This window comes from Pinus tabuliformis, chromosome X, assembly GCF_031772625.1.
Source record: "Pinus tabuliformis cultivar Carrire ecotype Pingquan chromosome X, CPIR1, whole genome shotgun sequence".
Classification (NCBI taxonomy): domain Eukaryota; kingdom Viridiplantae; phylum Streptophyta; class Pinopsida; order Pinales; family Pinaceae; genus Pinus; species Pinus tabuliformis.
The window spans coordinates 1590016909-1590030358 of record NC_142308.1 but is presented as its reverse complement, the minus strand read 5'-3'; the positions used below and the strand labels follow the sequence as shown (position 1 = coordinate 1590030358).

Here is a 13450-nt window from a genome sequence, read left to right as displayed (position 1 = left end):
AAAAAAGAATCAACAAAAATTGATCCATCGACCAATCCAAATTTGAAAAGTTTCAAAAGTATAAATCTGATAGTTACAGATAAAAAATGTGAGTTCAATGCCTGTGCTTTTACAGGTACATGTCTGTAAAGGGCAAAGGATGAAGTTAAAAGGTCCTTTTTATACTGATTTGACTCTATGCTAGTGGCACCTGGACAACTGATATAACTTGAAAGCCTTGGCATACTGTAATTTCACTTCTTGCAGTAGAGATCGTGTAACAAAGCAAACAAGAGAGATAAATACTCATAGCAAGCAGCTTTGTAAAAAGCATATTCATAACGCCTCACAATTCCATTTATTTAATATCAAATTTCAATCATGTTGAACAAATAAAAGTAGATAATCTCAATAATGTAGGAATGCAGCCAGCCAAGCAGCTGACATGCATAATGCATCAGTTTTGCGGTAAATTAGGAGGTGGTCAAAGAGAACAAACCCACCACCAGAGGCTTGTGATAGAACTGAAAGCTATGTTTATATCAATAGAAGACCTATGATGCTTCTTGTACTGAAACTGCGATATTTACATAGAATTCAACTATACCTTGGTATTACATTTGGAGTAAGAAAATTTGGATATTCCTAGTCGAAAAGTGTATAAAATCTGTCTGTGATTTACAAATGAAACATTGTGTAGAGAATCTAAAGCAACACAAAATTTGGCCTTCAGAAGACCGGAATGTAAAGAATGTAGTTGAGTTTTTTCCTTGGATTATTGATCAAGGGGATTCATCCACTTCCAATCCATCAGAATATATATCTACCGGAACAGACGTACATTCTGAAACTCTCTTCAATTTTGGTTGTTTTGACTGCATATTGAGTAATTCATGGTCTAAAAAAATTACAATAACCGTAATATCATCATGGAAGTAGCGACGTACACCTCTCTCAATTTTCTTGAGGTCAGAATACCTCATCTCACGTTTCCTTGCAGCCTCTTGAAGAGCGGCTCTAACCAACCTTTTTGCTATTCCCTGCAAAAAGGACATGACAAGTGTAACCTGAATCAGGGAATGATATGCTACATAATAAATACTGAAAAGCTAGCCATGCCACTAGTTTCAACCACAACTTCGTGGAAATAATCCAATACTAAAAGTATGGAATCTACCAAAAGTACTTACTATCTTTAATTACTACAGAAAGTGGAGTTCATAAGGTGCTCAACCATACCGTTCGTGGATTCTTGTGCACAATATCAACAGCGTCTTTATCACTTAGCTGTTCCCATAAGCCATCTGAAGCAAATATTAGGAACTGATCCTGTGGTTTGAGCTGCCGCACAAGTATTGATGGTTCTGCTGACAATACTGGCCTCTGCATTGGGACTGGACACCCAAACTGAGCAAACAAAGGGTCCCTGTTGAACTCTGGCTTTTTCATATATATATCACCTATTGACCTTGATACCTGAGGAATAATAGCAAAATTAGTTGGGCTTAAAAGACCAAAGAAGTAAATGATTAAGTCAAAATAGTTTAAATATTATTTCAAGTTCAACCAATGCACTTGCAAGTTGTGAGAGAAAAAAGAAAAAGACAATCTAAAGTGAAAAGTTCACTGTCCGTGAGGTTGTAATCTAGTGGTAAATTGGAGCAATGCCATGCAAATGGCCTGGATTCTATCCCCAACGACCGCCCAGCAGTTATGCTGGGTGCATGTCCTGGTTGAAAATGATGGAAAGGATAGCCCCTCTTTCATTAAGGCAGTATTTTTGGGTGATTTTCACAATTCGAAATAAGAGAAAACAAATTCTATCAAAGTTCAATGCTCTGTCTCTAGAGTGTAAGTTAACACACACTGACAACACAAGCATGAACACAAGATCATTAATTTCAAATAGGAATACAAGTGTCATGTATGATCATATAGTTGCTTGGGTTATTTTTCCTGATTTCTCTCACTATTCTATTTCATCAATGTCTTTTATGATCAGTTCATCTTCAGTGCATCTTGTGCCTAGAGAAATCGTGGGACAAACCAAGTAATATTCAAAGACAAATGATTGTATCCAGATGGATGCAATGTAATTAGTGAAGGCATTTAATGAAGTGGACTGAAGTTGGGGAAAACCTTTGATAAGGTAAATGATGGGTTGCATATTAACCAGGTTTGAAATCTTCAGTTATGTATGGAAGACAGGTGGTTTGGAAAAGTTTGGGATTTCAAAAAAAAGTTCGAAAGGACTAGAAATAAATGACATATAGATATACCTTCAAAATTAAAATATACATACTACCCAGAAATTGAAATAATCACAGAAACAGTTGCTTTTTAAACTTTAAATCGATATTAATTTTAGGTATTTTTATTCTCTTTGTTGGAGGAAAGGTTTGGTCCAGATTGGTTCATACTGCCTAAAAGGTTTGGGGTCTGGCCAAACTTGGTAACATTGATGGGTTGCTCAATGGAAAACAGGAGGCTTGGAAAAGTTTGGGATTTCCAATAAGAAAGTTTGAAAGGAGTAGAGATAGAGAACATATAGAATATATTCTCAAAGTCAAAATATACATATTACTCAGAAATTGAAATAATCACAGAACCAAATGCTTTTTAAACTTTAAATTGATATTACTTTTAGGATTCTTTCCTTCTCTTGTTGAAGGAAAGGTTTGGTCCAGACTGGTAAAGTTGATGGGTTGCTTAATGGAAACACGCTTTAAAAATCCTATAAATTACAAAGTTCACGGTTATTATGCCAAATAAAAATGCAGGCAGAGGGGGGTTCAAAATATTCAACTACAAGCATCAAGTAAAACTTGCAATAGACATCAATGCTACAGCCAGGTGAAAAATCTGCTAGCAAATTGCACATAACATAAAATAATTTTTTGGATTTTTTGGATGTCCCCAAATGACCACAGAAGCAAATCAACGAGACTAGGAAGTACAATCAGTAATAAAAGACTATTGGAGTGGAAAGGGGTACTCCGAAAAGCAGAAAGTGGGAGATATAAAGGAGGAGTTGCTAAATATTAGAAAGATAAGAAAAAAAGTAGATAGTGGGGAAGAATTATCTGCTTCCACATCTGAAAGGACCGATACACTTCCTAATCATGTCTTCTGGGGTTTGTCCAGGGCAAACACACCTGGATTAACTCATAAAATCAATAGTATGCGATATGTCACTGACCCAAGATGTTATGTGCGCAAGGCTTCAGTGCAAGGACCTAATCTTAAATTGATTCATCTGACCAGGCTGATGCCTGTTTTAAACATCCATGGGGTTTTGGATAGACGGTGATCGGGTGCTCTGTTAAGGTACTCCATGATGTTAAGTCCCCGGTTCAATTCCCTGCCCCGATCAGGGTGATATATTGGACATGATGAAGATGTAGTTCCACCATGCTTCCAAAAGAAAAAAATTACTCCAATGGCAGAGCCATTTCACTCGCTAGAGGTTAGAAGTACAGCCATTTTATCCTCTCTGACCAAACAAACAGGCAATTCAACCCTGTTTGCTAATTGGACAGTGTCATTTCATGTAGCAGCTATTTGAAGCTTTGGAGGAGAGATCGGCCAAAAGACCATAATTTGTAGGTTCTAACAGATTGATGAACTGGACAAGGATAATACAACTAACCAAACAGATGACAATACCTGTTTGGCTAAAGGGTATGCAAGATTAGCGAAGTACACGACCCATTACACCTGCAAATATGCAACAACTAGATACATTAGAACCCATATCTTTTCTCTTGAGGTGATGTGGGAAGATTGATTTCCATTACCTGTATAATTCCCTTGACACGCCATACACCTTGCCTTAGAACAACAATATGTGCATCATCTGGGTGAAGTGCTTTTAATTCCTTCCGGACCTCCTCCACAGCTACATTATGTTCAACAGACAATCTCTCTGCTTTAACTGATTTCTTTGTTGGGCACAAACTGCCCAAAACAGCTCTTGAATCACCAAGATTTGCAAGATATAACATATTATTGGATATTGCTCCTACAAGACAGCAAGATCCCACAGAAGCAATATGTGGCTGTGTTGGCCAACTCCTCTTAACAACATGCAAAAATTCTTCTTCTATTGTACTGAATGCTTTCTGAAGAACTTCTGCAGACATTCCCCCTTGCTCCGAGGCAAATCCTGAAAATCAGTTACAGGTTGAATCAGTCATCCAAAATGCCAACAAATAATATCGATGGAAAACGCTGCCTCGTATCAATCAAATAAAAACAGAATAAGCCCTCCCTTACTCATAACTTATAAGTGAGGTGAGGAAACAAATTAAATTCTAAATGTGAAAAGCACCAGCATATATTTTTTTGAAATAACATTTTGATTGTATTTCTTACAGCCAACCACAGAGGTGATGATCCAAGTCAACTTTCCAAATAATTCTAAAAAGCCACAAAACACAATTCTGGAATCCCCACAACAGAAAGCTGATCATTGGTTCTAACTTCTAACATCCTCTTCCTATCTGAAACACAGCTGCAAACCGTACAACTAACCTTATGGGCAATGGCAGTGCAGTACAATGGAGGTAAACAGAGCATAAACAAAAGGTACCAATGATCCTTGGATCTATATAATTCATGGAACAACCAACTGCTGAACGATGAAATATAGTTCCCTATATACCATGGAAAACTTGCACAAAAGCACATATATGGATCCTAATCATGGGACATGCAACCACTAATCATGCAAACCCCTTTCTCCTATCTAAGACAAGGAGCCAAATGCAAACAGTCCAAAAAACACAAATCACCCGTGAAGCACAAATTGTACAAACAGTGTAATGCTAAAACATCAATCCAAGGATGCTAAAACGCAGTCACCCTTCCTGTACAAAGTTCTCATACCAAAATAGTGCAAGGACCCAAATGCAAACAGTTCAAAAAACACAATCACCCATGAAACACAAATTGTACAAACAGTATAATGCTAAAACATCAACCCAAGGATGCTAAAACGCAGTCACCCCTCCTGTACAAAGTTCTCATATCAAAATAGTGCCACAACACCAACATCAATTGCTGAAAAAACAATAATTATCTCACTCCAAATTTCTGCGAAAAAACGCCAAATCGTACAGCTAGAACCCCAATGACTCTCCTAACATAAAAATCTAGTAAAACCCAAAGACCAATACAAAGTCTTTTTCACACTAAAAATTCAGGAGTGCCCAAATGCAAAAACAACGAAATATGTTAACACCCAAATCCTAAAAGCATCAACCCAAACACAAAATATAGAAACACCCTCATGATGTCGAACCAGGTCACTCTTCCAATATAAATTTCTGGTAACCCCCACATAGTAAAAGACCAAACCCAATAATCCAAAATCGAAACCATTGCCAAACTAAAAATATAGTTGTGTTCAAATGAATAAACAGTGAAATCCGTCAACACCCAAATCCTAAACACAATCGTAAAACACAGAAGGACCTTCATGATGTAGAAGATTTCTAGGAGCACCCAAAATGCAAAAGCAACCAAATTTGTCAACACCAAAATCCTAAAAACATCAAAACCCAATACTAAAATATACAAGAACCTTATTAATATAGAATCTTAGGAATTCCCAGATGCAGAAAACACCAAAATCAACCAAAGAATGCATATACAGAAAAAATATAACAGGATAGACAATTACATACTTTCCATGTGAGGGAACAGATGGTTATTGATGAATCTGGATGCCTCAGGACCTCCATGGCCATCATAAACCCCAATATAAGTTCCAAAGTGGCTACTCTGAACCTGCCCCTGGTCCTCCAAATTAGAATTGGCCTGCACAACTGCCATTGAAAAGTCGCCACTATTGTGTGGTTTCAAATCCTTGTGCCAAATAAGCGCATCCCCCCGATCCGCCATGCCTCTGAAGAAATACCTCTCAACCGGCCTGAAACATGATCGCAACATTTTCACACAGGAATATGAAGCATTGCCCACTAAACAAGAACAAGCAAAAATTTGTGAAGGCCTGGATTTTTGGTGGTCCAGCTTGATAACCGAGAAATTCCAACTTCTGGTAGCCCACCCAAGAGATCTGATTCGGTTCTGAATTTTTCTTTGTGCTGTCGCCTGATACGAAGAGTTAATAAGCCTACATTCTACTCAGACCCCTATATAAATCAGTGGCCGTCTAATAAACAAAACCGTGTGCACTAGAGGCTGAAAATTAGTGGCCTGAATGACACAAAGTCAACACAGCGTGTGACTCTTGCGTTAAGGTCAAGCTACGCGTGCTTCCTTACACTTTCCTTGAGGGGGTTGAGCCCCTGGACATATGGATTCAAAAGGGGACTCTTGCTATGTCCAATGCGAAGCTTCCATTAATCAAATTCGTTAACCCATTGACCACGGAAGAGCTGTGATCCACCCATTTTTCACAGTACCAGTATGAATATCTACAGAAAATAAGCAAGTACCTACCTACTCGATTTATCAGGTTAATTTATTCCATAAATAATGCAGACGGTGTGTAGTTGACCTCGAGGTGTTTTTCATGGTCTTTAATGCAGTGCCCTATTTTTCCGGGAATATACCTCGAAAACAACACCTACCCTCCCTTGCAGATACGGTAAGGTCAATGTTGATATTTGATAAGCTTTCAAGTTTCAAGAGAAAACCATACTCAAAGCCGATAAATATATTTGATAAATAGATTTTTTTTTCCCAAGGAAAATATTTGCTAAATAAATAAATAGCGCTTTTTTATAGGAAAATATATATATATATAGTGAAGTAAATAATTCATATTTTTTTAAACAAAAATATACATGAATGGTTTTAAGTTTGTTTTGCTTTGTCCGTGGGAACAAGATTAGATATTTCAATATCTCAAGAAAACTGGTTTTGAGTGTTGGGGCTCTAGAGCCATTTTTAAACACAAAATTATTAAATTTTAATATAAAACTCTGTGAGAATACTAAGTAGATGTCTTCGAATTTGTGCTTCAATTAGAATGGGCTACTTCTTGTTGTTTGGAGAGTAGCTAAGATCTGGAGAGTAGCCAAGATCAAGGGGATGTTGAATTACTTGTCTATGCACCCAAGTCTTTAGTCCATTGCTATCATGTGCCTTTGAATCTGATTCAGGGTTAGAAGGATGTCTTCCTTGATGTCATTTATGTTAACAAGAACTCTACTAAGAAGAGATTTTAGATGCCAATAAATGTCCACAATGTACATGTACTCGTTGTAGTGGCCTCTAGTGTGCCTTGCATATGGAACTCATTCTACCATCTTCGCTAGAACTTGTGTTTAAGCATTTGTCTTCTTTATCCATCACATAAATGAGTCGATTGTTGACGCATTTTGAACCAACCAATGTGGTTCATCATCACAATGATTAGATGAAGAGAGAACATGATTCAGGGTTTAAAAAGAGGAAGGAGGCATGAACCAACCAACGTGGTTCATCATCACGACTATTAGATGAAGAGAGAATTTGAACAGGGTTTAAAAAGAGGAAGAAGTCTAAGAACTAATGCATAGCTAAAAAGTCAAAAAACTAATCTTTAGAAATATAAAAAAATAATAATAATAATAATAATAAAAGCTAATAATTCAATAATAAATATAAATAGTTGGAATATTAATACAATCATAAAAAGTACAAATCAAATAAAACTAGGTTTAAATAAATATATAAATATTTATATAACAATTTAATAGTTTATAAAAATAAAAAGTTAATAAGGGAAAATAAGGGCAACTTTCATCTACTAATTCTCGTTTTGGCTAGGTGATTAGAGGTCAGATCCTAGTATGTAGTTTCTAAGCTCTTAGCCCGCACCTGCACTCTAGAGCAACCCCATTCCTGGTAATATGCAACACCTCATCATGCCCTTGCTCGTTGACAGGGCATGTTGCTTGGTAGCTGGGAAAGTGTAGATTTTAACCCTATACAGAAATTACCTGCAAACAAGTTCTTAAAATAGAAAAATAAACAATAGTGACAACATAAAACAAATAGACACAGAGATTTTCCCTTGGACCCCAAAATCAAGACTACTAGATTGATTTTTTCATTATTTTTCTTTCAATATTACAAAACATATATATATATATATATATATTGAAGCATTCATAGACCCCAATCCATTAACTTGGATTAGAACACAATTGTAGTTCCCTTGACCGGATCTACAAAATACCATGGGCAGAAAACTATCATGCCAAAAACCATGTGCAAAACCATGCACATAACCATGGCTAGGTCTACCCACCATCTTTGGGTACGCCCAACGATTATTGGGTCCGCATAAAAAAATCTCAGGGCGCTGCCCTGGACCCCGTGCAGGGGGGCTACCACCCCCCTGTAAAACCCCCCGACAAGGGGGGTTGCCACCCCCCCCTCCTGCATACAACACAACATACAACGCGTGAAACTAATCGTGGAAAGAATATAACACACACCCAACAAAGAGAGGGTCAAAGATGTTGACCAAGAGCCACTTGTGACAAGTGTCATTTCCCCGAGAAGCAAATAAGTTTAGTGTTGGTGGGGATTTTGGTTATTGTTGATCTTGAGAAGACTATGCTTAGCATATTAAGTTTTTCCTCCTTGAGATTTCAAATCGCCTAGTTCAGGGATTCGTGCCAGAAAACAATGACGCTAACAAGAGGAGTGTGGGAGGAAAATTGCTTTAGCAAGACTAGACTTTGCAACCCCCCTAAGGAGACTGAGTTCTCCACTAACATTATTTCAAAACTGCTAACCAACAAGTTAGTTAATTGTGTATCGAAGCCTCTTGGAGCCACTTTCTTTTGAAGGTGGCTTGCCAAGGAGAGCGGAGATCTTATAGGAAACTTTCCACTTCAATGTGACCCCATTCTCATGGAGTTGTTTTAAAAATTCCCATCCAAATAGCTCTAACTTCGCAAAATCACCAAGGAGGTTGAGGGAAATCAATGCGTTGAGGCAATTGTGCCCCCGAATCCCCTAGGAGTGGACTTCAAAAATTTTAAGCACCTTCACAAAATATGTGATGAGGAGAGAATGCAGGTGGGCTTTCTTCCTCTGGTAGCCTAGGAAGAGGAAATTGAAGGTGCCTAGATAATACAATGTGGTTATCCCTAAGGACGTGATCCAGAGGATAAAAAATATTCTCAAAAATAAAATTGTTGAAATTTTCTCGAAACCAGTATCAAATCGTAGATCTCGTCATTTTGATTCCCAACGCTTGAATGGCCTCAATTCGACATCGTATGAGGAAGTTATCGAATTCTGAATTTTTTGGAAAATAGTTAAAAACTCAACTTGCAGGGTTGATTGGGCAGTGTATAAATGCCACGTGGTAGTTTGTACATTGATGTAGTGTTGACGTCAGCAGGATTACTATGCAGTATGGAGCCAAGCAGGATAGGACACGTCGCTCAGTCATATAGAGGCAAATGGTGCAATTTGATTGGTTGGTGGTGATTTGGTTTGGGCCAATCATGGAGTGACACATAGCCCAATCATAAGGTGCCAAGTGGCACTCCAGATGAGGCCAAAAAAAATTTATAGACCGGATGAGCCTCCGTAGAGATCGAACTCACGACCTATCACCAGCTAACAAAATGCCTTACCATTACACCCTGAGTACTACTTACTAAACATAGTGGCAGCAATTTTATTTAAAGTGTTGCGTTGGCACCATCAGGGGGAGGGTCAGGTCGGTGGGCTTGCCTGACTGGCCCAACCCCAAGTCATATGATTGTATGGTGACCGTGCACAAATCGTAGATGGCGGAGTGCATGGCACCTTGCCCACACCCCAGCGTCAAGTTCTGTTAATAATATGTGACCACAGATGAAATAATCAGGAGGGGCAGGCACGTGGCACCCTACCCGTGCCCAGCCCATGGTTCCATTAAACCCCAAATGACCAGGAGCGGGGCCGGCGGGGTGTGTGGCATCTGGCCCGCACCCCACGATCATATTGGCGCCACGTGACTGACCCAAGGCAGAGAAATAGGAGTGCATGTCAGCCTAATTGTTCTACAATTTTCACCAAAATCAGCGGGATTTGTGGGCCAAACCTACCACCTAGAATTGCGAAACTTTTGCCTTTCAAGGCTACCAAAGAGGAATTTTGTTTCCAGTTTTGATAGAGGGATGAATTTGCAAAACAATTAGCAGAGAAATGAAGGAGGAGGCCTAACTTGGCCATTTTTCAACCTTTTTTAGCCCAAGAAGAGCCTACATAGGGGTTTTTTGGTGTTCTTGACACAATGGCAGTGTTATTTCAATTTGTGTAATTTGAGCATTGTATGTTGGTGTAATTTCAAATTTGAGCATATAATTTAAAGGAACACCATTGGAAGTTGGGCCTAGAGATGTGGCCTAGGAGGGGTGAACTCTGTCATCAAATTGTTGTTTTGTGATGTTGCTTGTTGTCTATTTTTCACTTTTAAAATCTGCAAAATTTATCTTAGTTTGTGTGCTTTTGCAATATGGATCCATTTCCCATAAGACATAAACTCACTTACGAAACTTTACATTACATGAAACCTTTAATTTTATTTTTAGATTAGTTTGGTATCAGAGCATGGTCGTTGCGAAGGTTTGACAATTTTTGCAAGTGTTTTTCTTAAATGATTACAAGGTCTAAATTGAGAAGAGGAGAAGGAGTGTTTGAAGAACAAACCCTCAAATTGGTTCAAGGAGGACATAAAATCCACAAACTCCGCTAGTCATGGCACGTGAAGAAGGACAAGAGCTAATGTCTGAGGACGAGAGAGTTTTTAGAAAGGATTTCTATGATATGACTAAGATGGTGAAAGTGTCGTATAATGAGAGGACAACAAGGTTGCAAGGAGAAAGTTATAATCATCCAAAAGGTAATGGTGGTTACGGGAACAAGCCTCCAACTCCACCTCCTCCTTCACCTCCATCTACACCTCCATCCTCACCTCCTTATTAACCTCCTTCATCTCATAGACCTACTCCTCCTCCATCTCCAAAAGGACATGCTAAGTTTCCTTTGATTAATCTTGATGCCAAGTTTGAATTGCCTACGGTACAATGGGGAAGTAAATGTTGAAAAGTTGGATAACTGGTTTCATCAAATTGAAGTCTATTGCAAGATTCAAAAGATTGACGATGATGTTACAAAGATCCAACTTTCTTCTCTTCACTTGGAAAGTACATCGCTCATCTAGTGGGAGGCCAGAAACTCAAGAAGATGTGAAGAAAAGTGGTAAAAATGTCTCTTCTTGGAATGACTTTATAGCTTCATTAAGAAGTAGATTTTATCCATTAGCTTACATGCAAAAAGCAATTATGAATTGGAATTTTTTTAGATACGATAAACGTGAGAGTGTCCAAAGTTACACACAAGAATTTAGAAAAAGAGCTTTAATCTTGGGTGTTGATTTTTCTTCACAAGATACTCTCCTTAAATACATAGGTGGATTACATATTTATTTGAGACATATTATATTTATGTGCAATCCCACCCATCTAGATGAAGTATGTGTTCATGCAACTCATTTAGAATCAAGAGGCAAGAATGTTCCTCAAGAGACTAGCAAGAAACCATTCAAATTTGGAGACAAAGGAAAGGGGAAGTTTAAAGGCAAAGGAAAAAAGAATGCTACTGTCAAGAAAGAGGGAGATAAACTTACCTATAAACATTGTTCAAAAGAAGGCCATGATGAAGACCATTGTTGGAAATTACATCCAAAAATGAGACCAAAGAAGTTCAATAACAAGGGGAAACAAAATATTGTTGCTAGAACTCAACAAGATCTAGGATTTGATTCAAGCGATGAAACCAAAATCACAACCATGGGAATGAAAGTTATGGCTTCTAATGCAAGTAATGGTTCTTCTAGTAAGCATATTGAATCTCAAAATGATAAATAAATAAGTGAGCTTTTCCATATCATGGTTATTTCAAAACATATAAAATTTGATACATTATTTGATAGTGGATCCCAAGTCAATCTTATCTCTAAAGCAATTATCAAGAAACTTAATCTAGAAACTACACCTCATACTAAACCTTACCCTTTGGGTTGGGTATGTGATGATGCCAAATTACAAGTGACAAGAAAATGTAAACTCAAATTCGCCATCACTGCTAACTTTATAGATGAGGTAGAGCTTGATGTTGTACCACTTGATATTTGCGGGATTGTTTTAGGGAGTCCATACTTGTATGATTGAAAAGCCATATTCTATCATCATGAGAACAAATATCATCTTTTTAAAGATGGAGTTGAGTATATTGTTAGATCACATCGCAAGAAGATGAACTTATCTCTTGTTAGTGTTGGTCAGATGAAAAGGCTTGTAAATGCTAGTAATAATTTTGTGTTGTTGATGATTAAAGCTAAAGATATTGTTGAATCTGAAGCTTTCACAGGATGTGATTCTAAACTCAAGCATGAATTGGTTGAAGTTGTTAACACTTATGACAAGATGTTTCAGGAACTTGAAGGGTTACCTCCAAAAAGAGGAATCCAACATGAGATTCACTTGCAGCAGGATGCACCACTTCCAAATATTGGCATGTATAGAATGTCAGTTTTGGAGAATGCAGAGATCAAGAAGCAAATTCAAGAGCTACTTAACAAAGTGGTCATTAAACCTATAACATATCCTTGTGGGTTTCCTATTGTCTTGGTTCCAAAGAAAGATGGTACATGGCGCATGTGTGTGGATTTCCGAGCTTTGAACAAGATCACAGTAAAGAATCGTTATCCTCTTCCTCGCATTGATGATTTGCTAGATCAGTTAAAGGAAGTTGTTTACTTTACTAAGTTAGATTTGAGAAGCAGTTATCATCAGATAAGGATTGTTGAAGATGATATTTGGAAAATTGCTTTCAAGACAAAACAAGGTTTGTTTGAATGGTTAGTTATGTCGTTTGGGCTTTGCAATGCACCTGCAACATTCATGAGAGTAACGAATGTTGTGTTGTGACCATTCCTTGATGATTGTGCCATATTCTACTTACATGATATTATGATTTTCAATAAGACTCATGAAGAGCATGTTAAGCATGTGAAACAAGTACTAGATGTCTTGAAAAGGGAAAAGTTGTATTTAAAGATGTCTAAATGTGAATTTGGGAAAACCTCTTTGGTTTATTTGGGTCATATTGTAGGAGGAGGTGAATTCAATATCGATCTCTCAAAAGTTGATGTTATTGTGAATTGGCCTAAACCCAACAATGTAACAGAAGTTAGGAGAATTTTGGGAGCAATCCAATATTGGAGAAAATTTATCGCTAACTTCTCACTCATTGCAACACCATTACATGCTTTGACAAGTGTGAAACAAGTCTTTCAGTGTGGAGGCAAGCAGCAGAAAGTCTTCAACACTTTGAAAGAGAAAATCAGTACAACACTAGTTCTATCACTTCCATATCTTAAGCAACCATTTGAAATTCAAACTAATGCAAATGAATATGTTATGGGAGCAGTTTTGATGCAGCATGGTAA

At 37.7% G+C, this 13450-nt stretch overlaps 1 protein-coding gene across 1 annotated transcript; it reads right to left on the bottom strand.

Moving 5' to 3' along the window:
• Positions 1–363: 363 nt before the first annotated feature.
• Positions 364–6293, bottom strand: LOC149146104 (putative protein phosphatase 2C 78). Its single transcript, XM_089450638.1, has 4 exons — positions 5667–6293; positions 3777–4144; positions 1219–1455; positions 364–1019 (listed from the first exon to the last, which is right to left on the bottom strand). Exons 1-4 carry the CDS (start codon positions 5929–5931, stop codon positions 762–764), a joined length of 1128 nt encoding a protein of 375 aa, XP_089306764.1. The 5' UTR covers positions 5932–6293; the 3' UTR covers positions 364–761.
• Between the last annotated feature and the right edge of the window lie 7157 nt (positions 6294–13450).

What these genes read in the sequence shown, in the direction of transcription:
- LOC149146104 (XM_089450638.1), bottom strand. Translation starts at nt 5,931, where the DNA reads ATGTTGCGATCATGTTTCAGGCCGGTTGAGAGGTATTTCTTCAGAGGC. An exon ending in TCTGTTCCCTCACATGGAAA is followed by an intron (nt 4,145 to 5,666) that starts GTATGTAATTGT and finishes ACTGATTTTCAG; the next exon opens with GATTTGCCTCGGAGCAAGGG. An exon ending in GTGTCAAGGGAATTATACAG is followed by an intron (nt 1,456 to 3,776) that starts GTAATGGAAATC and finishes ATTATTCCTCAG; the next exon opens with GTATCAAGGTCAATAGGTGA.